Source organism: Leuciscus leuciscus (genome assembly GCF_965113295.1).
Source record: "Leuciscus leuciscus genome assembly, chromosome: 19".
In the NCBI taxonomy this organism is placed as follows: Eukaryota; Metazoa; Chordata; class Actinopteri; order Cypriniformes; family Leuciscidae; genus Leuciscus; species Leuciscus leuciscus.
In genome coordinates this window covers 37570582-37596699 of record NC_138743.1, presented here as the reverse complement: position 1 = coordinate 37596699, position 26118 = coordinate 37570582, and the positions used below count along the sequence as shown (strand labels likewise).

The following is a 26118-nucleotide window of genomic DNA, read 5'->3' as shown; positions in this document are numbered from 1 at the left end:
TGATACAAAAACATAATAAAGTCATATGAAATTATATAAAAATGTTAATGGTGGCTGTCATACATTTTCCAGATTTATTAAAACATGCATTTAAATATTGAAGAACATTAAAAATGATAATGAGTATGTAATATGGTGCATATATTTAACAAAATGCTCCTCTAGAGTTAATATTTCTAGCTGACTGATGAGTTTATGGTCACTGGATATGGTTTTTCTGAGGTAAATGTGACGTCACATGACATTGTTTACAAGCTGTTTTACTGACGTCTTTCCACGGTTGAAACACTGATTGGACGATTCCATGTCACATGATACGGACTTCGATAAGTTGTACTCTACCTTTTAACACACTTTCAGAAGCTCATTCATGTTTATTTTGCGCTGTAACTGGTGTTATTAAGGCGGAAGAGAAGATCAAGCCAGAGCGATCTCACGCCACAGCGCCAAAACGGTATTTATGTTTTAGAATTTCGTAAGAAAATGGACATAATTTTAAATCTGAGACTGTTTCATATCAATAGTAACAAAGCACAAAGATTATTGCCATTTATTGGATGGGATGCAGTGCTACAATGTTCCATTCATTCATCAACTGAAAACAGGATGACTAGCCTAATCGATTCTTGGGATTTAAGAATCGATATCGGTTCGTAAAAATTAAAATCGAGAAATCGATTTTTTTTTTTTACCCATCCCTATAAACCAGTCAGCTTTATTATTACCTCATGTAAATAAGAGGCTGCATTTACTTGTTTCTGCTAATTTCCATATTTTTATCCTTTTTAGATAAAATGCAAGAATATAAGAACCATTTCGGATATACCATACGCGCGTCCAGCTTCCTGTTTTTAACAATTAAATGAATTAAATCATAATTATAACATAATTTTTTCTATTATTAAATAAAATAACTTATTTGTGTTATTCCAAGCATATGACGTTTTATTTCTGCCACACGAGCAGCGTGTTCACAGGTTCGTGGGATTACAAAACTCGTAATCGCCACCCGAACGCATGAGTTATCACTGAGATGCCACGCAGAGGTGCTTTTACAGACGTCCTCATGAGAAACGATTAGCGTGTGATAGTGCGTATGAGCTTGATTAGCTGGTTCAGGTGTGTTTACCTGTGTTTGGAGCTGAACTCTGCAGGACGGTGGCCCTTTAGGACCAGGATTGGACGCTGTTTGCAGATTCTTTTTTCAGGAAGACTTTATTTTTCAGTCCTTTGCTGTTTTTGCTGAAACTGAATGAATGTATGAGAGTTCACAGTCATTAGCAGTCCAGTTCCAGCATGATCTGCGCTCACATTAATCACACTGCTTACATGGATCAGCCGTTTTATTTGAGTGCGTTATGGTTATCAGTAAGATCTGTGATCTGTGACCTCTAGACCCGACAAGAGCAGCAGAGGAAGACTGCAGCTGAACAAACACTCAGATAGTGTGTGTGTGTGTGTGCAAAAGAGAGAGCATGCTCAAGTCTGGGAAAAATATGTTGTTGCCATTTTTAAACCCTCTCAGGAATACCAGCTCTCCGGCACTTTTCCCAGTGGGAACGATGGCAGTCTCTCGTCCAAACTGTGTGTCTTTATCTCTCTGAAGACTTGAGGGTGAAGCTTGTGCTGTTCAGGTTTCCTCATCTCATGACCTTTAAGGACTGACACATGGTCCTGTATTAGTTAGGGTTAAAATAGTTCACTAAAACAATAAAAACTTTAACTGAAATCCAATATTCTGGAGAGCTGGACTGGCCAGAAAGGCATTATAATGTCCCGAGGCCCGGCAGCTGGTGTCCTCTCTTCACCGGCTCGTACGGATGCGCTGATGTGTGAGAGATCACTGAGAGATGCCGGACCACTAAAAGCCTCTTGTGGCGACAGATAGTCTGAGTTCAATCTGTTTATCAGTGCTATTGATTTCTCTCAGAGCTCTACAGTTAACACAGACAGATCAATAACCAGTGCTCGACGTCCCAAAAGCCCCGGCAATCAAGATCCATTTAAAAGCGTTCAGATAAGTGCCTGAGAGGCGGAGTGAAAGGTGTGATGGATGCGCTTTGTAATTGCATTAAGACAATGAAAGAGTTTGAGTTTGAAATGATCCATAGTTTTTATGTATGTATATATATGTGTGTGTGTGTGTGCATTGTTTCAATCTTTGGATAATTTATAGGGGTGGTATAATGCCCTTTTCACAAAATGTAAAATAAGTCTCTGATGTCCCCAGAGTGTGTGTGTGTGAAGTTTAGCACAAAATACCCCACAGATATATTATATAGCATGTTAAAGTTGTCACTTTTTGAGAGTGAGCAAAAAAGCACAGTTTTTGTGTCTGTTCCTTTAAATGCAAATGAGCTGCGGCTCCCGGCGCAGGGGGCGGAGCTACATCAGCTTGTGTCCTTTTACTTCACACACACATGCACTGAACATTTCAAAAACGTTTAGCCTTTTATGTTTAAACTGAAGTCAGACAATGATGGAGAGACTCGAGAAGAAGTGACAACATGTAGACAACCGTTCTGAATGGTTAGTTGATGAATTTATGTAGCTTATGTGTAGTTATCTTCTAGTCATTGATTAGCATATTCTGTCTTGATAATCTATAAAGCGTGTTCAGGGGGCGGGGTTTATGTAAATTCTAGGGTTGGTGATGTCACTAACCCGGGAGGAATGTGGTGTAGTCTCTACCAGCCGTTTGTTGTAGTTCTTAAAAAGCGATTTCTTTAAAAGCAAATATCTCCCTTTGCTTTGAACTTTGAGCTTCATAACTTTGAGATGTTGTTTATGATCAAACAGCAACATTACACACTAAATAAAGTTAGAAAAGTCAAATCATAATCAACCACCCCTTTAAACATGTTTGTGTTCAGAAAGATTATAAAACCACCTTTTTTCAAGTTTTGTCATACAGGAATGTTCTTGATTCAAGTTGAGCTCCATGTACAGTTACAATTAAAGTAAACTTGCTAACCTTGTGTGTGCAAACTTACATCCAAGCGTTCAACATATGCTGGTAACGTTCATATGATGTTCACAAGGATAAACTGAGTGTGTGTGCTTTAACGAAAGAGTACCAGCTTCCCTTCTGTGAAGCTCTCGGGAGCGCTGACCTGCTTTACTTACACCGCTGTAAAGTACTACTGTAAAACTGAGGGACGAATCCAAAGTATTTTCATAAGTTAATGGACATTATTAACAGAAATACTAATGATTAACCAGAACATTCCTTTAAAACACTCCAAAGCAGCTTTCAGGGCACAACACCATCACACACAACCATTCGTGCCTTTTTAGCTTTTATTGATTTGCATGTGACTGGGAAAGCATTCTTAAATACAGATTCAGTTTATGTGTAAAAGTATGTTAAAGATCATCTATTCTTCTCTCTCCATGTTCATCTTCAGTGTGTGATGTTGCAGTTTGAGCATGAAGAAGCTCCAGTTCTTCTCTATATCAGTGTCAGTGTTCCTGAACTCCTGAAACGCCTCCACTGTAGTCTTGAGTTTCTTCCGGGAACGAACACGCCACAATATTCCTCATTATAATAATTCATACGGAGAATAAAGGGGCGGGGCCTGGTTGAGTTGGTTAGTAGTGTGTTAAACTGGCGGTAATGGTAAGGGGCGGGACATTTCCCAAACACACTCGAAGCTCTCGACCAATCACAACACCCTGATCCAGCCGACCAATCAGAGCACAGTGTGCTTTTCAGGAGGAGGGGCTTCATAGAGACAGGAACTAGAATCTCTCGTCTGTCATCTCTCATATCTCTCTTTGTACTCTCAACTAATTGTTCAGTTCGGTTCAGTACACACACTGCACATAATTTTTTTTATGTGGTTGTCAGAACCGTAAATGACTGAATTGTAGGTGTACAGAACAGGATTAAGCACTAAAAGGTTGCTCCAGAGGCGTGCGACCTCTGACATATATAGCAATTGTAAGTCGCTTTGGATAGAAGCGTCAGCTAAATGAATAAATGTAAATGTAAAAGGTGTATTGTGTATTTAGCTGAGTATTTTTCAAAGGTACAGGGCTGTGAGTGGCTGCCTATGTAGTTCTAGCAAGTACTTCCTTTAGTTCTTCTGGTTGAGTTATTACTGTTACACTTATGCTCCTGAAAATGAGCAGATCTTGTGCTGGAAAGTGGATATGAAATGTTTGTGATGCCGATAAAGACTGGTCGTCTTCTCTTTTCCCAGGACTCTGAGGGAGTGGACATCATGCTGGGAGTGTGTGCAAACGGTTTGTTAATCTATAAGGATCGTCTGCGGATAAATCGCTTCGCTTGGCCCAAAATCCTCAAGATCTCCTACAAACGCAGTAACTTCTACATCAAGATCAGGCCAGGAGAGGTACGACTGAGCAGAACACACACACAGTGTGTCTGAGACTGATGGGAATGATCATTGTGTCTGTAATGCTGATATTGTCTCTCAGGCGGAGCAGTTCGAGAGCACCGTCGGCTTCAAGCTGCCCAACCATCGGGCTGCCAAAAGAGTTTGGAAAGTGTGTGTTGAACACCACACCTTCTTCAGGTAAACACACACACACCTTTATCACCCCATGCTACAGTATGTTTCGATGAGTTGAGAGGCTTCAGGTGTTGAGGGCCTGTGTGTGTCTGTGTGTGTGAGAAGGGGACTGGACTTCTGGAGTTATCAAGATTATAAATATCCAGTATCATAACTACATGTTTAAATGGAGTTTTATGCATCTTAGGTGATCTCCCTTCACGTGTGTATTCAATAATCCTAGATTTAGTAGAATTTCCTCCTTGCTTGTATTAAACCATAAAGGGCTTTGAATATGCCAAAAGAAAAGTTTTTATATGCATGTCCTTTAATGCGTAATGTATGGGAGCGTTCAGATCAGACAGGCTCGGGTGGAGAGAGAGAGAGAGAGAGGAGGGCGATCGGCTGAAGACCTCGCTGTTGTGCTTGTGTTGTAAGAGTCTTGTGTTTCCTCTGCGTTTGGCTCAGACACACACACACCATCACATCACACTCTCGGAACTCATGATGTGGATTATCTCAGCTCAACCTTCCTCCTTTCCTTCTGTTTTTACCACCGGCTGTCATAGAGCCCTGCATCAGATGACTTACTTTTGTGGTTTAATGTCAGCAATAGATCGCACGAGTACTCGTACATGACAGCGACCATCCATCGTGAAAACGATGATCGCCCAAAAAAAATTCATCTCTTTTTCTAATTGGTTATTGCGGCATTGGGGGCGGATCCTGAGGTCTGATTGGTTAGCGTTAAGCCTTGTTTATACTTTGGCCTGGCTCTGCAGTGCTAGTCTCCACAGACTGCGCAGACACCTCCACAAACAGACGACTCGCCGCTGTACTATTCTGTGAAACGACAGGGGGCGACTCGAATAATTGTCCTCTAACCATCAGGAATCAGCGGTGAGAAGAAGAAAGCTACACACGTGACATGTTTATTTCAGTACATCTCCACCAATACCACACTACAGAAAGAATCGTGTAAATCCAGTAAACCCTGAGATTATTACTTGTGACATTAGAACAAATGATGTGGGTATAAAAACATGTATGTAGGCTATACAGCTAAATTAACCATCTCTTAAATATTTCACTAAACATTTCATTAAAGGGACATTGTGTAGGATTTTCTCCCATCTAGCGGCGAAATAGCTCTCCAGCGCCTCGCTTTTTCAAATGCGTGTTGCATCTACGGTAGCCGTTCTGTACCAAAAAGCTATGACAGGATGTCTTATAATAGCACTTCATGGAGTTTTCCTTCGGGTGAACTGGTTTGTTATTTCAAATAAACTGCAACTTGACACAACGAACAAACGAATGTCACAGTTTTGAACAAACAAAACTTACAACCTTGTTTTTAGGGCCTTCTCTACTTTACTCAATAGCTGCTATTCATCAAAGAGCCTGTTTAACTTTTAACTATAAATGTTCTACTGTCTGTATAATAAAGTACACAACCAAGCAATGAAAAAAAGCTTGTAATTAAGAGCGTAACATTGACTTACCTGTCGAGAAGAAAGCAGGCAACTTCAGGGTCTCTTTTGAAAGCTTTCTCCTGCATTAGCTATCCTGACATTAACCCTTGTTTTTTGTAATCTCCGTTCACATTTCCTTTTACGGTCTATTTTGGACTTTTTCGACAACGAGGACTCCTTATCCTGTGACTCAGCATATGTATGGTCCTCCTCCATTATAAATAACCGTGCAGTGCAGCCTTTTAAACTGGCCGGGGCCGTGACAAGCGCCTCTCTCTGCTCTGCGCCTCCGCTTCTGCTGGCTTCAGTCACGTGACGCTGGTTCTGAACAAAAACGCGTTGTGGAAACGCCTTGGCCTAGTACTTTTTGTCCCTCTCTGCTATTATAGTTTTTCAAGATGGCGGAACTACATGGAAGCCTCCGTGGACCTACCCGTCCCATGTATATAAAGATAATCAATTCTTCGTTTACGAGGATAAGTCCGATAATTAGCAGAGGTATTTGTACACCATTGAGGACATATTTATGAATAAAAATATTGATTTTAGATAATAAAATACCTAAAAAACTACACATTGTCCCTTTAAGTTTCGTGGATGTTTGATAAAACATGGACCTTTATTTTTATTAAGATGTCTTATGTCTGCGGCTCACTTTGTAAATGTAAGCAACTCATTTAAGATATACAAACTGGTGTCGGTGCGGTGAGACGGACGTGCTCGGCCAGATTCGGCTCGAAGTCGTGCATCTTCAGATGTGGAGCCGCTCTCTGTTACAAAAGAATGTAACCGCCCACACCGCAATGATGTCATTTTTGCGCGGTCGTGGCGAGTATAAACCTAGCTTTAGACCGCACGCCTTCCAGACCGCCACAATAAAGTGAAACTGGATTTGAGAGTGCGCACTGCAGTGACTCACTGTGATCATGAAATGCAGTTTAGTGCAAGATGAGCAGCGCCAGTCGATCATACCCGAACATTATAGTGATATTATTGTAATAGAATGTTGTACATTCTTTGTGCTTTAGTTTTTGACTAGCACAGTCAAGTTCATGTGCGCATTTGTGTCTTTTTGTGCAGATGTAAGTTGTAAGATTACTTTTATGTTGTCTATATCTGATCAATCTCAAATAAGAAGCGTTTGGTTGAGTTTAATATCCATCTAGCAGAATGCAGCAGTTTTCCCACCGTTCATCCGCTCATCAGTTTCAGCTCAGGTGGAGTGTCCGACACGGACTGTGATTGGGTTATTTGAGGCGGCCATATTCCTTGATAGACAAAAATCGTTGATGATATTAATAATGCAGCGGTGTTATTTTCTTCTCACTTCTCAAGTTGTTTCTCGTTATGGCTTCGAAAATGTGCAATAATGACTAATCACTTTCTATCATGAAAAATAAAAATTAAGTGCAATATGTGCAGCTTCAATATACACAGTTGTAATATTACCTTTATGTTATGTATCTAGGGGTTTATGACTATTAATCTAAAAGTGTGTGTCATAGAACGGGCTTCAGTTTACAGGAGAGCATTTACTCCTCAGCTTCACCTCAAGCCGCTGTTCCTTCTAGATGTTTCTTTTTCCATAACATTGATGTTCATAATCTAGCAGTTTTTTTTTCATGGACATGTTTTCAGGTCATATTTTTATTTGTCAAACTTAATTATCGTAACAGTCTTCAAATATTTTCATTGTAATGACGGACACGCCCCGCCCCCTGCACACAACCACTCGAGTGCTCGCTTTCTGTGTGTGTGTGTGTGTGTGTGTGTGTGTGTGTGTGTGTGTAGTGTGTCCTCTGAGCGCTGTTGGGGTGTGTGTGTGTGTGTAGTGTGTCCTCTGAGCACTGTTGGGGTGTGTGTGTGTGTGTGTGTAGTGTGTCCTCTGAGCACTGTTGTTCACTGCTCTGTTCACAGGCTGATGTCTCCTGAAAACCCCACCAAGAGCAAGTTCCTGACCCTGGGCTCTAAGTTCCGCTACAGTGGGCGAACGCAGGCGCAGACGCGACAGGCCAGCTCCCTCATCGACCGGCCCGCGCCCTACTTCCAGCGCACCTCCAGCAAACGCATCTCGCGCAGTCTCGACGGAGGTAACGCTCTGCATGTGTCTCATATTCAAATAGTGTTTAAGTGTGCTGAATGAGTGGATGTGCCACTGACTAACTTAAAGGGATAGTTCACCCAAAAATGAAAATTAGCCCATGATTTACTCTCCCTCAAGTCTTCCTAGATGTACATGACTTTCTTCTTTCAGACGAACACAATCAGAGTTATATTAAAAAATATCCTGGCTCTTCCAAGCTTTATGATGCGTTCACACCAAACGCGAATAGAGCGTCTGGCATGAGTGATTTCCATGTCAAGTCAATGTAAAGACGTGTTTACGCGCGTCTGGAGGTCCTGCGGTATGAATGAGGCGTTTAGCGCGTCCAGTTCGTGCGAATGATTTTATTTGGTGCTTTTTGTGCATTCATGCGTTTGATGCGAATTCGCGCCTGAAGCCCGAGTTGAAAAATCTGAACTTTGGCGTCAGTTCGCGCCGCGTTAACCAATCAGGAGCCTGCTTGCTGCTGTCACATGGTGAAGTGATGTGATAAACGGGGGCAGTCCTGCTTTTCAGTTTATAATTTTATTTTATATGTTTGGCCTCAATAACTTGGTGTGGCACAAGAAATCAAATCTTTTTATCACATTAAAAACTTGATTTCAATATACGAGACATTCATTTTGTATTGAATGCTATTTATTCCATAACTAAATCTAGATTATATGAAACATTATTATTCTAATGTAAAGACAACCAACATACTTTAGTGTATAAGAACATAGTTCTTGTTTGGGCAGTGTTGTGTGAGGAAAAAAGTGTCAGTTTCACTTCAAACTTTTGCTTTTTATGTGCGTCAGTTTCGCTCTGGACGCTCGGATGGATTCAAAATGTTGAAGCGTCCAACTAGACGCGAATTTGCCACTCTATTCGCGTTTGGTGTGAACGCAGCATTATAATGGCAGTGAATGGCCGGTTTCTGTTTTTAAGTCCATCAAAGTGCATCTATCCATGAGTAAAGTGCTCCGGCTCCGGGGGTTAAAGTGCTCCGGCTCCGGGGGTTAAAGTGCTCCGGCTCCAGGGGTTAAAGTGCTCCGGCTCTGGGGGTTAAAGTGCTCCGGCTCCGGGGGTTAATGAAGCTCTTCTGAAGCGAAGCCATGCGTTTGTCTAGGAAAAAAATCAATTTTTAAAACTTTATAAAGTAAAATAACTAGCCGGCAGATGGCCGAGGGTGAGTAAATCATGGGGCAATTTTCATTTTTGGGTGAACTATCCCTTTAAGCTCTTCTGATTGGACATTGCGTTCAGCTGGCATGTCTGTGATTGGCTAAACGCTGCAAAAACAGGTTGTGGAAACCTGGGAGACTCTTCACAGAGCTCAAACACAGACACACACGGCAGCGTTTGATAAAGCTGAGTGACTTTGCTTTACTTTTTATAAGCTAAACTTTATCATCATATACACAATATTCCCTAATTGTATATTGTCAGCAGAATTATTGCAGTAATATTGCTGATATTCAATGTGTCCCTATTGTAAATACTCTTGGCCAAAGCCAGGTGTTGAAATTATCTGTGTTTGTGTGTGAATGGCTTGTGAGCATGTGATGTTGAACACTCAGGTGTCCATCACTGCCCTCTCTCACACACACACACACACACACACACACACACACACACACACACACACACACAGGAAGTCTTATCGCGTCGGCACTTACAGACGCACTGAGGCAGAGCCCCGAATCTCATCGGCCCTCCATCAGAGGAGCTGAACACAAGCGTGACGGGCGAGAAGCAGCGTGTTTATCACTGAACTCTTGTGGACTTCCAGGTTATGAACTCGTTATCTGCAGGAAATCTCCCAGTGCTAAATGAGGCCAGTCATCTGAGGTCTGCTCTAGCACTGTGTGTGTGTGTACTCAAGATTAACACACATTCTGGGGTTCAAATGTCCCCACTTCGATAGTAAAAACTTAAATCGGCTCCATTGTGGGCTTCACCTGAGCAAGACGGATTACTGAACGTACTGAACGTGTTAAATCATGTAATAATGCTGAGATGTTTGTGTGAGGGTTTAGAGGATAGAAAACTGCACTAGCTCAGTATAAAAACACTGGAAGTCAGTGGACAGACCCCACGAGATACACAGCTGAACACGTGTGGCCAGAGCCCGGCTCAACGACGGCTGAAAATCATTTACAAATGTCATTTTTGTTCGTCTACAGTGGCTTTATTAAATGAATCCCTGTGGTATTTATGGCTCATATGGTGAGTGACGTTCACACTAGCTGGGTTTCCATCCAAACGTGAAGCAAATCTTTTCCAAGTTCGCAAAAAAAAACTTCTTTTTTTTGTTTCTGATGCAATACCGTGCGACATGAGTGACAGCGCTCGTTAAAGTTTGCCTTTATGCAAATGAGCAGTGATGCAGTGCAGTAGAGTTCAGACACAGGTGTATGCCTCTCCTGCTGTCCCTGAAGTGAGTGAGAGTGAGGGTCACATGATGCACCACACACAAACACTCAATATCTATAGTGATTTATCAACATCACTGCTTCTTCTGAACATCCTCTAAACCAGATGAGTCAGCTGGAGGTCGGGCCAGTAACTCACTGCACGTGTGAACGGGGCTTTATTACGCTCGCTCGTTCATCTCTCGTTTATCATGATTTCATCAATGAACCCAGATTTGTTTTTCTGCGGTTTGTCCGTCGCTGTCGTTTATATGTTTTCCACTGAGCGGTGATCATGTGTTGTATTGTTGTGGATGGATGGATGAAGCCACATTGTCCCGGCTCTCTGCGCAGACACAGGAAATGAGGAACATCTGTTTCCTGTCTGTGGAGCGAGCTGGAGAGATGAGCTCAGTGTGTGTGTGTGTGTGTGTGTGTGTGTGTGTGTGCGAGAGGAAATGAGGGTTTTATAGGCAGAGAGCTCTGATCCTGCACAGAAACCATCAGCGTCAGGCTGATGAAGCTCATGACACTGCAGATGTCACATCATCATCATCATCATCATCATATTTTTAATGTATTTAATAAATAATTTCATTTTTTAGCTAATCGCGTCCAAAATAAAAGTTTGTGTTTACATATGTGTGTGTGCTGTATCTATTTATACATCATTTATATTATACAGAAATATAAATATTTAATACTAAATTACATATTTTTCTTAAACATACATGCATGTGTGTGTATTTATATATACAAAATATTTATACACAGTACACGCATATATTATGTAAACACGAACTTGTGATTAATCGTTGCCCAGCACTACTTTTCTTTGCATGCGTCTTCGTCATGCAAAACAAGTTTTGTCATCGATTTCTCTCCCTCTTGTCATTCAAAACTGCACTGCTTTTCTGTGGCATGATGGGAGAACACAACATCCGAGGTGTTCTCCAACTCTGAGGATGAGTAGTGATGGCCGTGGTGTGTCTCCTCCAGCGTTCACCGTGTTCAGAGGCCAGTGTGTAAACGCCCTCCGGCAGTGGCGCTCTCAGACGTGCTGAATTATGCATCTCTCATACGACTGACACTCAATAATCCATCATAACACACAGAACACATCATCACTGTGCAGGACGTACACGCATGCATCGACTCTTCAGAGAATCTGCTTTCCCAGCTCCTCTCCTTTAAAATGACCCCATTTTTCCTCTTGCTGCTGGGAATCCTGCCTCTCTGTCACGGGCCGTTTAGTTTTAATAACGCAGCGATCGCCCCCTGGTGGACGCGTGAGGCGCTGCCTGTGCCCCAGATCTGCTGCCGTCACAGAGAGACTCATGATGACATGGACGTCCCAGCAGCACTGGCCACATTAGCCTACTTTCCCACAGCTCAAACCAGGTCATGCCGATGCTGATGTGCTGCTCCTCTACGCTGTCGCATTCATTATTCACCTCATCCTGACGGAGAGCAGCGCCACTGAGAAATACTCTATTTTCAGAAGTGTGTAGTGCTCCTCTGGCTTTCTGCAACATACAGAGACCAGGTCCCAATCCAATTTGCTTTGTAGGAGTTGCGTGGATTGGCGTCTTTGGATGTAAATGGCATTTGGCCTTATAGTCCAGTCATTTTATGAAAAAAGGCAACAGAAGCAAACTCAACTGATTCTGTATCCTTTGTCCCGAGTAAGGAAAAAAAGTCCAGAAGAATCCCATTAGGGGAAAGTTTCGAAAAAGACCCAAATATATCCTATTCATACGCCTATACATTCTCTTTCTTACGTGAATAGGGTAAAAATGTTAACCTTTAGATATCACCATGATAATTACTGAGTTGATTACTTGCATCAAGACAAACAAAAAATGTATTACAAGTTTTTTTAAATGGTTTGTTAACATGGACAAACGGTGCATAATCTAATTACGTATGTGCTAATTTGCATAAATACCACAACAGATCTAAACATTGGGTATCGCCAGGTGAACATGTCTTGTTGAATCTTGTTGACTATAACAGTAAAATACTTAATGTTAAGGTCTGAATGGAGCCCATTTAGGCTACCCATGAGCACTAACACATAGAGTCAGGAAGTAGTACTTTAGAAACCAGCCTTTATTAATGTTTAAGAGATGGGGTCTGGGTCCGTGGGACTGTTTCTGGGGATTCACTTTTGTCTTTTGTATTCTCCTTACCCTTGTCTCCTGTTCTTCCCTCAGACTCATCCCCCAGAAACAGTCCCACAGACCCAGCCCCAAACCCCATCTCTTAAACATTAATAAAGGCTGGTTTCTAAAGTACCACTTCCTGCCTCTATGTATTCATCTTTTTTCGGTTTCGGTCTTTTTCGAAACTTTCCCCTAATGGGATTCTTCTGGGCTTTTTTTCTTACTCAGGACATATTGAGGATACAGAATCCGTTGAGTTTGCTTCTGTTGCAATTTGTTCAAGGTTGACCCCCATTTTGGCTTTAAATGACTGGACTATCAGGGGTTTTAGAGTCCCAGCTGAGGTTGCGTTCGAAAGGAAATGCTAGAATACTATGTTTAATCAGTACTATCTGTGTACTATCATGCTTTTTTGTAGTATATGGAACTGGGGTAGAAGCATCTAAAAATGAGTGACCCCAACTCTTATAATTTTAAAGCTCTTCAAAGCCATGAAACGAACATTGGAAAAAGTGCCCTGATTCAGATGGTCCTGAAGCTGCAAAAACAAACGAGCATGACTGAGGAGAGCATCAGGACACCGACACACTCTCAACCACAGAATTCAGCCCAAACTAATTATACAAGCACTACAAGAAAATCTTTAAGATAAAGAGGAGCTCTCTGGATTCACAGAATCACACACTCCTGCTTTTATACAACACATCTCCCGTTATGAATTATGATAGCACTTTTTATTTATTATTTGGTCCTTTGGGTCAGATTGCTTTCTCACCGCCCCAGGGCCGAGACCACCTCGTTCAGGCGATCCCAGAGCGATTGTTCTGGTGCGTTTGCTGTGTTCATATATTCCTAAACCAACCAAACTAAGGGAGAAAACATACATATACAACATATGCCATCCTGTTCCAGCTGAAGTGTTCATGAATTTGCTTTTAATAAATATGAATATGAAATATGTATATGAATTCGAATACACCTGATGTTTAATGAAAGATATCAATATTTAGGCATACAGTGGATTCCAAAAGTCTGAGACCACCAAGTGTTTATTTGAATACAAAATTCGGTCTCCCTTTATATTAAGTGTCTTTAGCTACCATGTACATACATTTAAATCAATAATTTATACAGTGCAGTTATTGTGTACATGTTTTTAAATTGTACTATAATTACACTGTTGACTCTTCCTTTACTCCTTAACCCACCCTTAAACCTACCCATCCCACCGAACCTGACCCATCTTACCCGCATCCACCTCAATAGCAGCATTACAAAGTGTTTTACAATAAAACATCAACACAATAAGTATATTCTTCCTGACAGTTGTTTTTTTTAACCTAGGTGCCTAGTCAAAGACACTTAATATCAAGTGTGACCCAAGTTTATTATCAGCACACCAATTTGAGGGAAAAGTAGAATTGAAAATGTAACATAAGTTTGAGACATTTGATTAGTCACTTGGAAATAGTGCACAGTCTCATTATACTTTTTTTTTTTTTTTTCTCCTCACAAATCCTACAGACTTTAATTTCCAGGTTTAAAAAATAAGTCTCAGATTTCCTGTGTGGTCTCAGACGCCACTGTTTAAAAATATGATCATATGTGTGTAAGGTGGGTAAAGATATGAACTACTGGGCCAACAGTATGTGTTTGTGTGTGTGTGTGTTGTGTGTGTGGCGGCAGCTCCTATGGTGAACGTGAGCGATTACAGTCACGCTGTGGACTCTGCTCTGACCGCCGGCGCTGGGGAGAACGGACCAGCCCTGGAGCTCAACTCGGACTCGAAGGTGAGAAACAGCTCTTTATGCTCTTCATCACAGGCCTCAGACTTACAGGACGTGTGCCCTGGAGCAATAACAACTGCTTATTACCCCATCTCAGATGTTTTCACACTCGTACTTCAACAACGAGTGTTTGTTTTTTAGGTGTCCCCCTTTCCCATTGATTTCATATATTTTGAAATGAGAATATTGGTTCTGGTTTGATTTGATTGGTTGTGATAACTCAAGCTAACCCTCGAATCATGCTAGTTAAATGTTAATACATTCAGATCCACTAGTGTTTGGAAACGCGCGCACACACACACGGCTCACTCTGCTGAGTCCAGTACCCGGAGGGACCTCTATCCCCAGCTGACCCGACTGTCCGTCTCCCAGACGTGACATTTCCCTGTCCGTCAAAGGCCTGTATTCATGCGGTCCGTGAGCCCTGAAGGAGCGCTGGCATTCCTGCCGTAACCTACAGCTCTCACATGAAGGGAGTCTTTCACAGACACCCTACACGAGCACCAATGGAGGATGGAAGTGCTTTGAGAACTTCATCCTGTCTGTCTAACGGCCCACAAACCATCTTTGTGACAATAACCGAGTTATCCAGCCAGATATTGCCTGTTTCCATGGCGAAAGACATTCCACCCCCCGTCCCGTCACCGGCCTGTTCATTATAATGATGTAGGACCACCCCTGATTGAGTCGCGACAGACGCCTCTGTGTGTTTCTCAGGGTGTTTTCACACTCGGTCTGAACCAGAGTTCACTCTCTGCCCTCACCTCTTGATCACGCCGTCCACATGAATCCCTCTGTGAGCATTAGCGGCAGCAGTTTACCCATGTAGCAAGGTAATGACTTATTGGGTTTCACTACCAAAACTTGACTACCAAGCAAAAACCCTACGAAAGCATCAGCCTGCCACGGATGTATAGCATAAGATGCAAATGTTCTACTTACCTTAGAAAATCACATAATCAGATTCTGCAGTGAAGCCAGATTACTCTTATACCGACTGGACTGTACTGGAGTCCGTATGAACTGGACTCGAATGTGGTTCTCAACCTAAAGAATCGAATCCTGAAGACTTATAACCTCCCAGAATTCCCTAAAGCCATTGATTTTACTACCAAAACTTGACACAGATCGGCACTTGTCGACTTAAATACTGTATGCATCAAATGCTCAATAATGGCCGTTGTTTGGAGACAATTTATATAGCGCTTTATACAATACAGATTGTATACAAACTAGCTTCACAATAATTAACAGAAAAAATATCATTATGTATTACTTTATTACATTTAAGCATTAATGTTTTAAAATTCATCAATGTTTTTTTTTTATATATTATTATATTCAAATCAAGTCAGTTCAATGTTGATTGAGTTTAGTACCAGTGCAAAGTGCATCAGTTATGAAACAAGTTCATAATTGTAAAGCAACTCTACAGAAGTCTGTTCAGTGTTGATTCAATTCGGTTAAAAAAAACAGTGCAAATGTTGCAAAGTTGGTGTCATTATCCAGCTCAGTTCAGTTCACATCTTGTTATCTGATGGTGGCAGTGCAGTTAAATCAATAATATTCTGAATATTAACCGTTAAACTAAAACAAAACACCATAAATAGCCAATAACTTTCACACGTTAGCCCGGATTGCTTTTAAACCAATAGGCCGTACCGAATCGTGAAATGAAGCGAACTCCTCAGCCTGGTGTGAAACGCCCTCCTCTCCTCCCCTGAGCTTCTGCCCCAACACTGCCAGCTTTAGTTGTGATGTTGTCTAATGCTTGCCTACCCTCACACACGTACACACACACACCCCAAGTCTCTCCTAATGTGTCGTCCCTCACACCCAGTCACTGCTGACCTGACCTCGACTCGGCTCACTGACTAATGTTGTGTTTCTCTCTCCCTTTCTCTTTCCCTGCGCATTCCACCATGTGTTCTTGCTCTTTTTTTCACCACGCACATTCCCGTTTCATGTCCGTGCACCCATGCAGTCTCTCTTCATGTTCCCATTCTCCCCGTCCTCCTCCACCCTCTCCTCACTCCCACCCACACTCGACACCATCTCCGAGCTGGACGTCCTGTCCGACATCTCCGAGGATGAGCCCGACCTTCACCTCGAGCCCGACCCTGACCCTTTGACCTGGGTGCCCGAAGGCTCCAGCGGTGTCTCTTTAGACGGAGAGGCTTCATCTAAAGCCCTGTCGTCCTCGCCCGTGGAGTGTGTGTCGGGGTCCGAGGACCCCCCGCCCCGGCTGGGTGTGTCCCTGCTCCGGCTCTGTGAGGGTCTTCCGGAGGACCTGGCCCTCTCGTCCCCTGCCCTCCTGCCCTCCTTCCTCCTCATCTTCGCCGTCTTCCTCTCCGCCTGCCAGTCGCTGGTGCTGTCTCTGCTGCTGGCGCTGCCTCTGGCCATGTCCCTCTGCTACCTGGAGCCCAAAGCGCTGGCTCACTTCAGGCCGGCGGAGGCCATGGCTCAGACCACCTCTTCAGAGGAAATGCAGTGTGACCCCGCCGCCTAAACCGACCCCTAACCTCCCCCGTTCCTTTCTCATGTCTGCCTTCCTCCTGAAATGCTACCGTGTGCATTTTGTTGCTGTTTCCCCCTCGTCCTGTAGCTCTTCTCTCTGTCCCACTGTGCTGGAGTCCGTATGAACCAGAGCCAAACGGACTCGAATGTGGTTCCCAACCTAAAGAATCGAATCCTGATGACTTATGACCTCCCAGAATTCCCTAAAGCCATTGATTTTACTACCAAAACTTGACAGATCGGCACTTGAGGCACATGTCTGCTACCGTCTGCTACCTTCTCCCTCCCTGTAGCTCTTCTCTCTGTCCCGCTGTGCTGGAGTCCGTATGAACCAGAGCCAAACGGACTCGAATGTGGTTCCCAACCTAAAGAATCGAATCCTGACGACTTATAACCTCCCAGAATTCCCTAAAGCCATTGATTTTTCTACCAAAACTTGACAGATCGGCACTATAAGATGCTACCGTGTGCATTGTTGCTGTTTGCCGCCGCCGCCTCCTCCTTCCCCCGCCCGGTAGCTCTTCTCTCTGTCCCGCTCCACCTTCCAGTGCCAGATTTTTTTTGTGTAAAATGCAGAATATGTTCCTGCTCGCAGCTTGTAGCCACATTCCAGTGGGAACCTATTTATAGTCCACATCCCGTCTCAAAACTCCCCTCATTTATTAGACCTGAAACCGAACCACTCGACCAGCTCGAATCTTATACCTAACTTCAGATTTATACGTGTTTGGATCAACTTCTTAGCTGAGAATTCATCATAGTCCTTCAGGTGTTTTATAAGGTTAATAAAGTCGGAAAAGCAGAATAGGCACTGCATCACATGACTATGACATCGCTCCTAATGACGTCACACACCCTGTGTGCGCTTTGATTGGGGATTCAGGCCTTCCCATCATCCATTTCACCTTTCCGACAATTTTGTCCATTATTCCACCAATTAGAGTCCACAGGTGGAGGTCGCAGAGAAGCCAGACACGGACGTGGCCACATCCGTCACCTATGAATCGGCCATTGAGGTCTGCTAACCCTTCCCAGCATGCATCTGTAATCATATTCATATAATTAGCGCACAATCCAAAGGTATTGTAGGACATGTTTTGAACTAATCTTCATCTTTTATCTCTGATGGCATACACAGACGGATAAAGGTGGCACTGGCGCTCCTGAGAGAAAGGTCTTTCACTTTTGAGATGCAGATTGTTGTAATTCAGTGTTTTTTTGGGGGGGGTTTTTATGTCCAAATGAAAGTGATGGGGTTCTTGCATCATGGTTGTTTGATGTGAAATCTTTGCTTTCTTTGCTGTGTTGGTGGTTTTTATTTGCTTTTGTTCTGGTTTTCCAGTGCTTTTCTGTAATGTGACGTTTGTGTTTATTTCGATTGCAAATGAGGCACAAATCACGTGAGCTCTCCTGAGTGATCAAAAGGCCATAGATTTGCTGATTGATTGGCTAAGCAGTGCTTGTTTGATGACTTGTAATCATAATCAAATGTTGGTTGGTTACTTCAAATAACCCTGATACAAATCAACATGCAGGAAATCTGAAGTGTCGTACATGAACCAAACTGGATCAAGAAAGTCTGAGAGCACATTGAGAATCTGAGATTTAAACCTAGATGCTGTTTTCAATCCAACATTTCACTCAAATTGATATTCTGATAATATAATTTGTAATGAAAATGGCATTCGATGATAAAACGGAGCTTAGTCACGGGTGCTCTCAGCCTTTTGGAGCCTTCCGTACATGTACTGTAATCATTCTCCATTACAGAACATTATCTGATGTTCATCCAGATTTAAGACTCCAGTTCATTACCATCTGTCTTTTTCCGTTTTGTTGAAATGTGTTCTCATTTTTAATCCACAGAGCAAGTTGAGAGTGCAGGGGGAAAATATATATGTCAGACATAGCAATTTAATGTTGGAGGTTCGTATGTGATCAAAACATTTTCATTTTTTTTTCAAAAAAGAAAACAAAAGAAAGAGCAAAAGCATAATGGATGGTGGACCTGTGTCCCCTCTCTGGCTACTGTCCTGGGCTGCCTCTCACTCTTCCTCTCTCAGGCTTTGTGTGCATGCATTAGTGTGTGTGTGTGTGTGTGTGTGTGTGTAGTGTGTGTACACCCATGCATAGGCTGCATGTCACACCGGGTGCATGTCTGCAGGTGAACTGAATGTACGTGATTGAGTGGTGATTGTAACATTCGTGTAAATGTCTTTTGAGAATGGTTTTCATAACAACACTAATAGTATTTCCCTAACCAGACAGGTTGCTTTCTGCTTTGGTTGTGGTGATTGTTTACATTTATGACTTTATAACTAAATGAAGTTACTCATCCTGGGGTGACCCCGTCAGTGCTAAAGACACCCGACCCATGATCACTTGCCAACACTGGCTGATTTGGTTTGTGGTTACAAGGAAATTTGTGGCCTAAAAGTTTAAAGCTGAAATCACTGTCTAGTAGATGATAAATTATCATGAATTTTTAATTCCTTTTGGTGTAAAAATGGCTAAAGTTTGGGCACATTATACATTTTTCATGCGAGCCGTGCCCCGTTTCAGTCTAAATTTTCTCATAATCATCATAATGTTCTCTACAAATGAGACTGGAATAAGAGTAAGTGTTTTCTCATTATGGCACACTTTAACTGAAGTGGCTTTCTCCAGGTTTGCTCTCAGTGGATATCTGGTTGTGTGTCTTTGGCATTGAGGCAGTGAATCACTGCACCGCTCCAGTCCTCAGTATTTGAACAAGTCCTGCCTCACTGCTCCCCACAGTCGCTGACCTCTGACCTCTAACCTGACCCTCATTATATGACCATTTAATCCATCAGTGGGAATAACAAGGTCCTTCAAATGTGGAAGACTGATTGATATTAATCAGGACTTCCTGCTGTTACTCATTCATTTGGATGTGAATGGAGATGAGTTGGTGTGGTATAGATGTACAGTCAGAGCAATAGACATATTTTTAATGTACAACATGTGAAGGCCTGGTTAAGTCTTCACCGGCAATCTGTTTCAAACCACGAAATTATCTTCGTTTTAGCCAGATTTCAATAGAAATTATGCCACACCCATTCAACCTTAGAGTAAAGATGTAATTTTAAATGAAATCTGTCCAAAACTACGTTTGTTTCGGTGGTTCGAAATGGTTAGGCAAAAAAATAATGGGTGTGACATGATTTTGAATTAGCCGAGTTTCATTCACACCTGTTCCTTTTTTGATTTCACTTGAAGAACATCACAGTCTGTACTTCTGTCCCACACAACCTCATTTTCCAAATGAAATATTCCATATCAATAACTTCCAATGTGATTGTCCTAGTGGTTAGTTATTAAAGATGTTCCAGATGTGCGGTCTACATCAGCCGATCTGTCATCATGAGCGCACACTTGCAGACTCCCGTTCTGGAGCCGCCCCTGTCGGGTGTTTGGCCGGAGCTCAGGACTCGACAGCAGTGAGGCTGGACTATTAATGGGGTTCAGGTCTCTCCATGACTAATGTGCTGGTTGTTGGTTGTCCCTTTGTCCTCCCTCTGCCTGCCTCTCTCCCTGCTGTGGTGGGCCCTTCAGGACTTGGATAAGACCCAGGAGGATGTATTGAAGCATCAGGCTAGCATTAGCGAGCTAAAGCGCAGTTTTATGGAGGCTACGCCCGAGCCCAGGCCCAGTCAGTGGGACAAACGGCTGACGGGCAGCCCTGCCACCACCCTGCGCTTGCAGGCTCAAGGGGTACGTGTGCTTCTGCTCGGGGTTCAGACGCCGGCATGCCCTCGCTGTCCTTCACCTCCTGCTCTCCTCCTCTTCCGCTGGGTTACTGTGGGGGGTTTCTGATGTGCGGTGGGACAGTTGGGAACATATTCACAATAAGTGCTCATTTTTATCTCCGTAAATTAGTCAGTTTTGAGATTTTGGGCTAGTTTACTCCTTCAATATGTGTTCTTTCAAGCTGCTATAAAGAAAGCGTTGAAAATATGCATTAAGATGTTTATTTTATTACATTTTGTTTACTTGCGGCGGTAAGTTTCTCCCGAATTTACCAGGAAGTTATCATTCCCACACGACACGCCGAGATCCGTCTGTTCACTGAAGTCCGTCGAGACCGGTGTCGTTGCAAAGCTCTGAGTCTCCTGCACAACGCTATCCCAAATATGGGCATTTCCTTTCTATCAGTAACCAATCGTGAATGTCCAAAGGGGGATTTAAAGCTAACGACGAAATCTCATTTAGAGCTATTTAACTCTTTAAATGCCGTTTTCTCAAAATGAGTTTTTTGTCATTCTCCAGTACAAACATCTCAGCCTATGTACACCAAACTCTCCAGTTATACACTCAGCAGTATTCTGAAGATATTTACAGAGGGATTTGTTAATAAATCATTCCTGGCCTGATTTATGTTACATTTTAATTTAAAAAATGTCGAAAATCTTTTTTTTTTTAAGGCTATGGTTTAGGGCTGGGTAAAAAAATATCGATTTCTCGATTTTAATCGATTCTCATTTTTACGAACCAATATCGATTCTTAAATCCCAAGTCATCCTGTTTTCAGTTGATGAATGAATGTATCATTGTAACGCTGCATCCCATCCGATACATCGCAATAATCTTTGTGCTTTGTTACTATTGATATGAAACAGTCTCAGATTTCAAATTACGTCCATTTTCTTACGAAATTCTAAAACATAAACACTGTTTTGTCGCTGTGGCGTGAGATCGCTCTGGCTCAGCTCTAGAGAAGCACATGATCTTCTCTTCCGCCTTAATAACACCAGTTACAGCGCAAGATAAACATGAATGAGCTTCTGAAAGTGTGTTAAAAGAGAGTACAACTTATCGAAGTCCGTATCATGTGACATGGAGTCGCCCAATCAGTGTTTCAACCGTGGAAAGACGTCAGTAAAACAGCTTGTAAACAATGTCATGTGACGTCACATTTACCTCAGAAAAACCATATCCAGTGACCATAAACTCGTCAGTCAGCGAGAAATATTAACTCTAGAGAGGAGCATTCTGCTAAATATATGTACCATATTATATATTCATTATCATTTTTAATGTTCTTCAATATTTAATGCATGTTTGACTAAATCTAGCAAGTTTTTATGACAGCCACCATTTAAATGTTTACATTTCATATAACTTTATTATTATAAAAAAGGTGTAATTTAAGTTTTTATACAAATCAGTTAATTTTATAGTAGGCTAATGAAGCCTATAGGCTACCACTGACTCCCACAGTTTACAGCATTAGTTAAGAGATTTGTTAAAAGATTTGAAACTTGCCATGTATTGCACCTGATATCCCAAATAATCAATATTGAATCGAATCGAATCGTGATATTTGTGTCACTACCCAGCCCTATTATGGACAGTATATTTTGATTTCCCAGGTACTGAAAGCATATATCCTGAATTCCCTCTGAAATCTTGTGTGTAAACAAAATGAAAAAAGAATGTTGCACCTGGCTTTATCATATGTTCAGATCTATCTACCGAAAACATATGCAAAATCGTGCATATTTAATGAGATAATGCCTAATTTGCATAATTAAACATACAAATTTCTTAAACTTGTAATAATTTTTTTTTATATATATACTTGTGTAAGTAATCAACTGAGGAGGTTTCATGGTGACATCTATTATTTGAATTTTTTTTACCCTATTCACCTGTAGTGTCTCGCCTTAATGTGCTTGCTTTCAAGTTGTTTATTTAAAAAAAAAAATAATAATAATTTGGTAGTTTGTGTCTGTTTTTACATAAGACACATTAGAAGCATTTACATAATCCTATGAATGCAAAATACAGAATCGGGTCGAATCAAATCATTCTGAATTTGCAAAAATCATTCCCGAATCGAGACGAAAGCCTAACCAAATCCAGCCTGTCCTTTAAAGCGTGCGTGTGTGAGCAGAGCTGTACTGATGAAATCCTGTAGATGATCACATCCCCCAGCGTGAGACGTCGTGCTGACACCTGTCACTCATGACGTCACGATCTGCTATTGTCTTCTGGAGTCTAAGTAGATTTAAGAAGCCTCCTCATAATCCCAGCTGTCTCCCGCACACACTCCTCCTGTCCTCTGCACTGGCCAATGGCAGGGCAGCTCTCGATCTGATCGGTGCATCAGCTCAGGCTGGCTGGGTCGTTCATGGCTCTCTCTGTCCTTTGGTTTCTTCATCACTGCTCATGTATATTGTGTTGTTCTCGTCACTGCGACCGAACTCTTGTGTTTTCCAGCAGAATGCTTCTCTCATTTGTTTAGGTTTGCTGACCTCAGTTGCAGTTTTCAATCACGTTATGTCTCTTTCAGCTCCTTCTGTTTATTTGTATGCGTTTTTAAATCATGCTTTTATCAGTGATGAGCTCCTGCCAAAGACTGTTTGACATGCGTGTTTTATGTGAGTGATTTTTTTTTGCGTTTTATTTGCACCCGTTTGACATTCTTGATGCTGTGTGATTCTCTAAATCCCTGGTTTAGAAGCGCTCCTCTCTGCATATGCTCTCTGTGTTCATTTTGAAATGCTTTCAATGCCATTTCTGTAGTGTGTGTGTGTGCATGTTAGTAGCTCTTCTAGTCACACTCAAGTGCTTTTGTGTTTCTCTCTCTCTTGTTTCTTCTGTTTCTGTGTGTGTTCTTGTCCTTGCACCCTCTCGTTTCACTCCTGTCCCTCCGGTGTGTGTTCATGACGCCTGTAGAGTTTGGAAGAGGAGCTCACGTCTCTCTTCCTGAGCAAGGCGTGCTTCTCGGGGCTGACGGCCTCCTGCAGTACCACTGCTGCTCCAGCAGAGGCCAGTAGAGTCTCTCCGTCTGCTTCTGCTGTCTCTGTGCACTCGCTCACGGCTGTGTGTGTTCTCTGCCTTCTCTTTAAACAAACCCAGTTCATGCTCAGATCTGGCAGATCTATCCAGTCCTCGCGCTACAAATGATGTTTAGTGAAGTTTTGTTTACTCATCAACTCAAAAAAAAGGCATAAGCTAAAAGATTGATTTCTTGGGATTTAAAAATTGATTTTACTTTATCTATAGCAGATAGAAATTTCACAATTCTTGATACCAATTTCAATACCATATATATATATATTACTGCTGTCAAAATTAAAGCGTTAACGCATAAGATTAATTTTTCACTTTAATGCATAAAAAATATTTATCACAATTGATGCATAACATAATGCATTAACTAGCATTACATTTATATGATCATGCTTTTATTAATGCAAATATTTTTAATTATTTGATAAGACACGCACACACTTATGCGCACAGAAAGTTGCTTCGGACAACGCTTGCATGGATAAAAACGCACATAATGATGCCAAATGTCCATTTTGTCGAGTACCTTTGCAAGCACAGTCTTACATGAGTTAAATGAAGTCTTAAGTGGCCGTAAAGAGTTGTGATAAATGTGATGCGTGTCAGATCTGTGTCATGTGCGTCAGGTCTTAAAGTGACAGCAGCCTAATAAACCTGCTGCTGTCGGTCATTAATGTTAAAGGCACACTGTGCAGTTTCCGGTTTTCTCAAGCAGCGCCCCCTAGAGTCGCAGTGGTGTAACGTTACTGTCGTTCGTTTCACAGCCGTCTCTGCACGCTTCCGACCGCGCTTTCTTCATCGACTCTGCCGTGATTCACGTCTGAAATGCGTGCTAGTGTCTTCCGTACCGTAAAGCAGGAGACGCCACCTGTCAAACCTGCACTGCTGGTTCTGCCATCCCTCTGTGCCGTAGTGATTAAGGGATAATGTACATCCAGCCGGTTGTTTAATACACAGAACACACTTATTACACGGCTACTTCCCACATAAATAAATGATTAGACATGAAATATTGATCTGAGGCGAAATATATTATTAGCTCTTTAAACGCAAAGCTTCCGCGGAGAGAGCAAGCGGCGAGTTCACACCAGACGGACATTTAAGAGGAACGGTGTACAGTCATAACACTTATTACACTGCATTTCACCACTTTAATAATTATGGAGAGAAGAGATATCGATTTGAGATTAAACTCTTTTAAAATCGTACCCGTTCCTAGCGAGCGTATAGCGCCGACTTCAGTTACAGTGACCCGGATGAGCCTGTGTTATCAGTCTTTACTGGTTGTAATCGGTGGACACACCGCTGGATGGTGCGATTGACCAATCAGAATCCAGTATTCCACAGAGCCGTGTAATAAGATCAGAATAACACACTGAGTTCATGAACGTGAGGTTATCTCACTGCCAGACTGCTCATCAACTTCCTCTCATTGGCCAGTCATTTTCACCTCTGCCGTCGTGTGTGTGTGTGTACATGATCTTCTAACTGTCGTCCTCCACCTCCCCGAACCCGTTCCCGCTAAGACCCTGTTTACACCTGCTGTCTCGGGCGGTCCCGTCACAAGTGTGGGTTTGAGACTGTAGACCCGGAGACCGCTTGAGATCAGATCGCCGTGAGTGGCAGGTGTCAGCAGTTCCTCAGAGTGTGTGTGTGTGTGTTTGAGTGACTGTGTCCTATGGTTGCCTTCAGGTTCCTCAGAAAAGCCCTCCTCATCCCGAGACCGACAGCGGAGACGCCAGCAAGGTCCTCGCTCAGCCACCTAACATCACCTGAGCACACACACACACCTAACACTGCACACACACACACATCTCATCCCTTTTCCGTTGCAGACATCATGACTCAGAGATCATCATCATCTGTCTGTCCAGCCATGCTTTCTTCATCTTCAGCTTGTTACGACTGTCTCTCTTCTCCTTATGTTGCTTGTTTGATTATATATGTGTGTTGTTGCAGTGTTTATGGACCTTAGTTGGAGCAGATGCCGTGTTTGATTGGCTGTGAGCGATGGATGATGTACAGTGTGCTCAGTGAGAGTCATAACTCTTGGTTTTCCAGAACAAATATCTAAACAACTGAGAGACAATAAGTTAGGTTTGTTTCCAGAGAATAAATCCTGACAGACTGTGAAGACATGAGTTATTAACTTCATAAATCTAGCAGTTTAATTTGAGAGATTAAAAAACACACTATACTTTGTGTTTTATTACCTTTGCTTAATCTGACAGTGAGCTAGTTACGTCTGCGGTGAGGGTTTCTAACACAGCTCCTGAGGGATCTCTCTCTCTCGTCTGACCAACGTAATCAATCTCCAATGTGTTCTTCTTCTGTTGTACAG

At 42.3% G+C, this 26118-nt stretch overlaps 1 protein-coding gene across 19 annotated transcripts in view; it reads left to right on the top strand.

Annotated features, from left to right (window-relative positions):
• The window catches only part of epb41l2 (erythrocyte membrane protein band 4.1 like 2), a 103651-nt gene that overhangs the window by 64479 nt on the left and 13054 nt on the right, over window positions 1-26118 (top strand). For 4 of the 19 annotated variants that reach the window (XM_082147875.1, XM_082147882.1, XM_082147867.1 and 1 more), the window contains exons 10-19: window positions 4206-4358; window positions 4444-4541; window positions 7907-8079; window positions 14341-14444; window positions 17900-17974; window positions 18097-18132; window positions 18825-18884; window positions 20535-20693; window positions 23661-23753; window positions 25470-25523. In XM_082147875.1, coding sequence (XP_082004001.1) covers window positions 4206-4358; window positions 4444-4541; window positions 7907-8079; window positions 14341-14444; window positions 17900-17974; window positions 18097-18132; window positions 18825-18884; window positions 20535-20693; window positions 23661-23753; window positions 25470-25523 — 1005 coding nt within the window. The remainder of the gene's footprint in view (window positions 1-4205; window positions 4359-4443; window positions 4542-7906; window positions 8080-14340; window positions 14445-17899; window positions 17975-18096; window positions 18133-18824; window positions 18885-20534; window positions 20694-23660; window positions 23754-25469; window positions 25524-26118) is intronic. The other 15 variants (XM_082147876.1, XM_082147881.1, XM_082147877.1 and 12 more) reach the window with 13 other exon arrangements.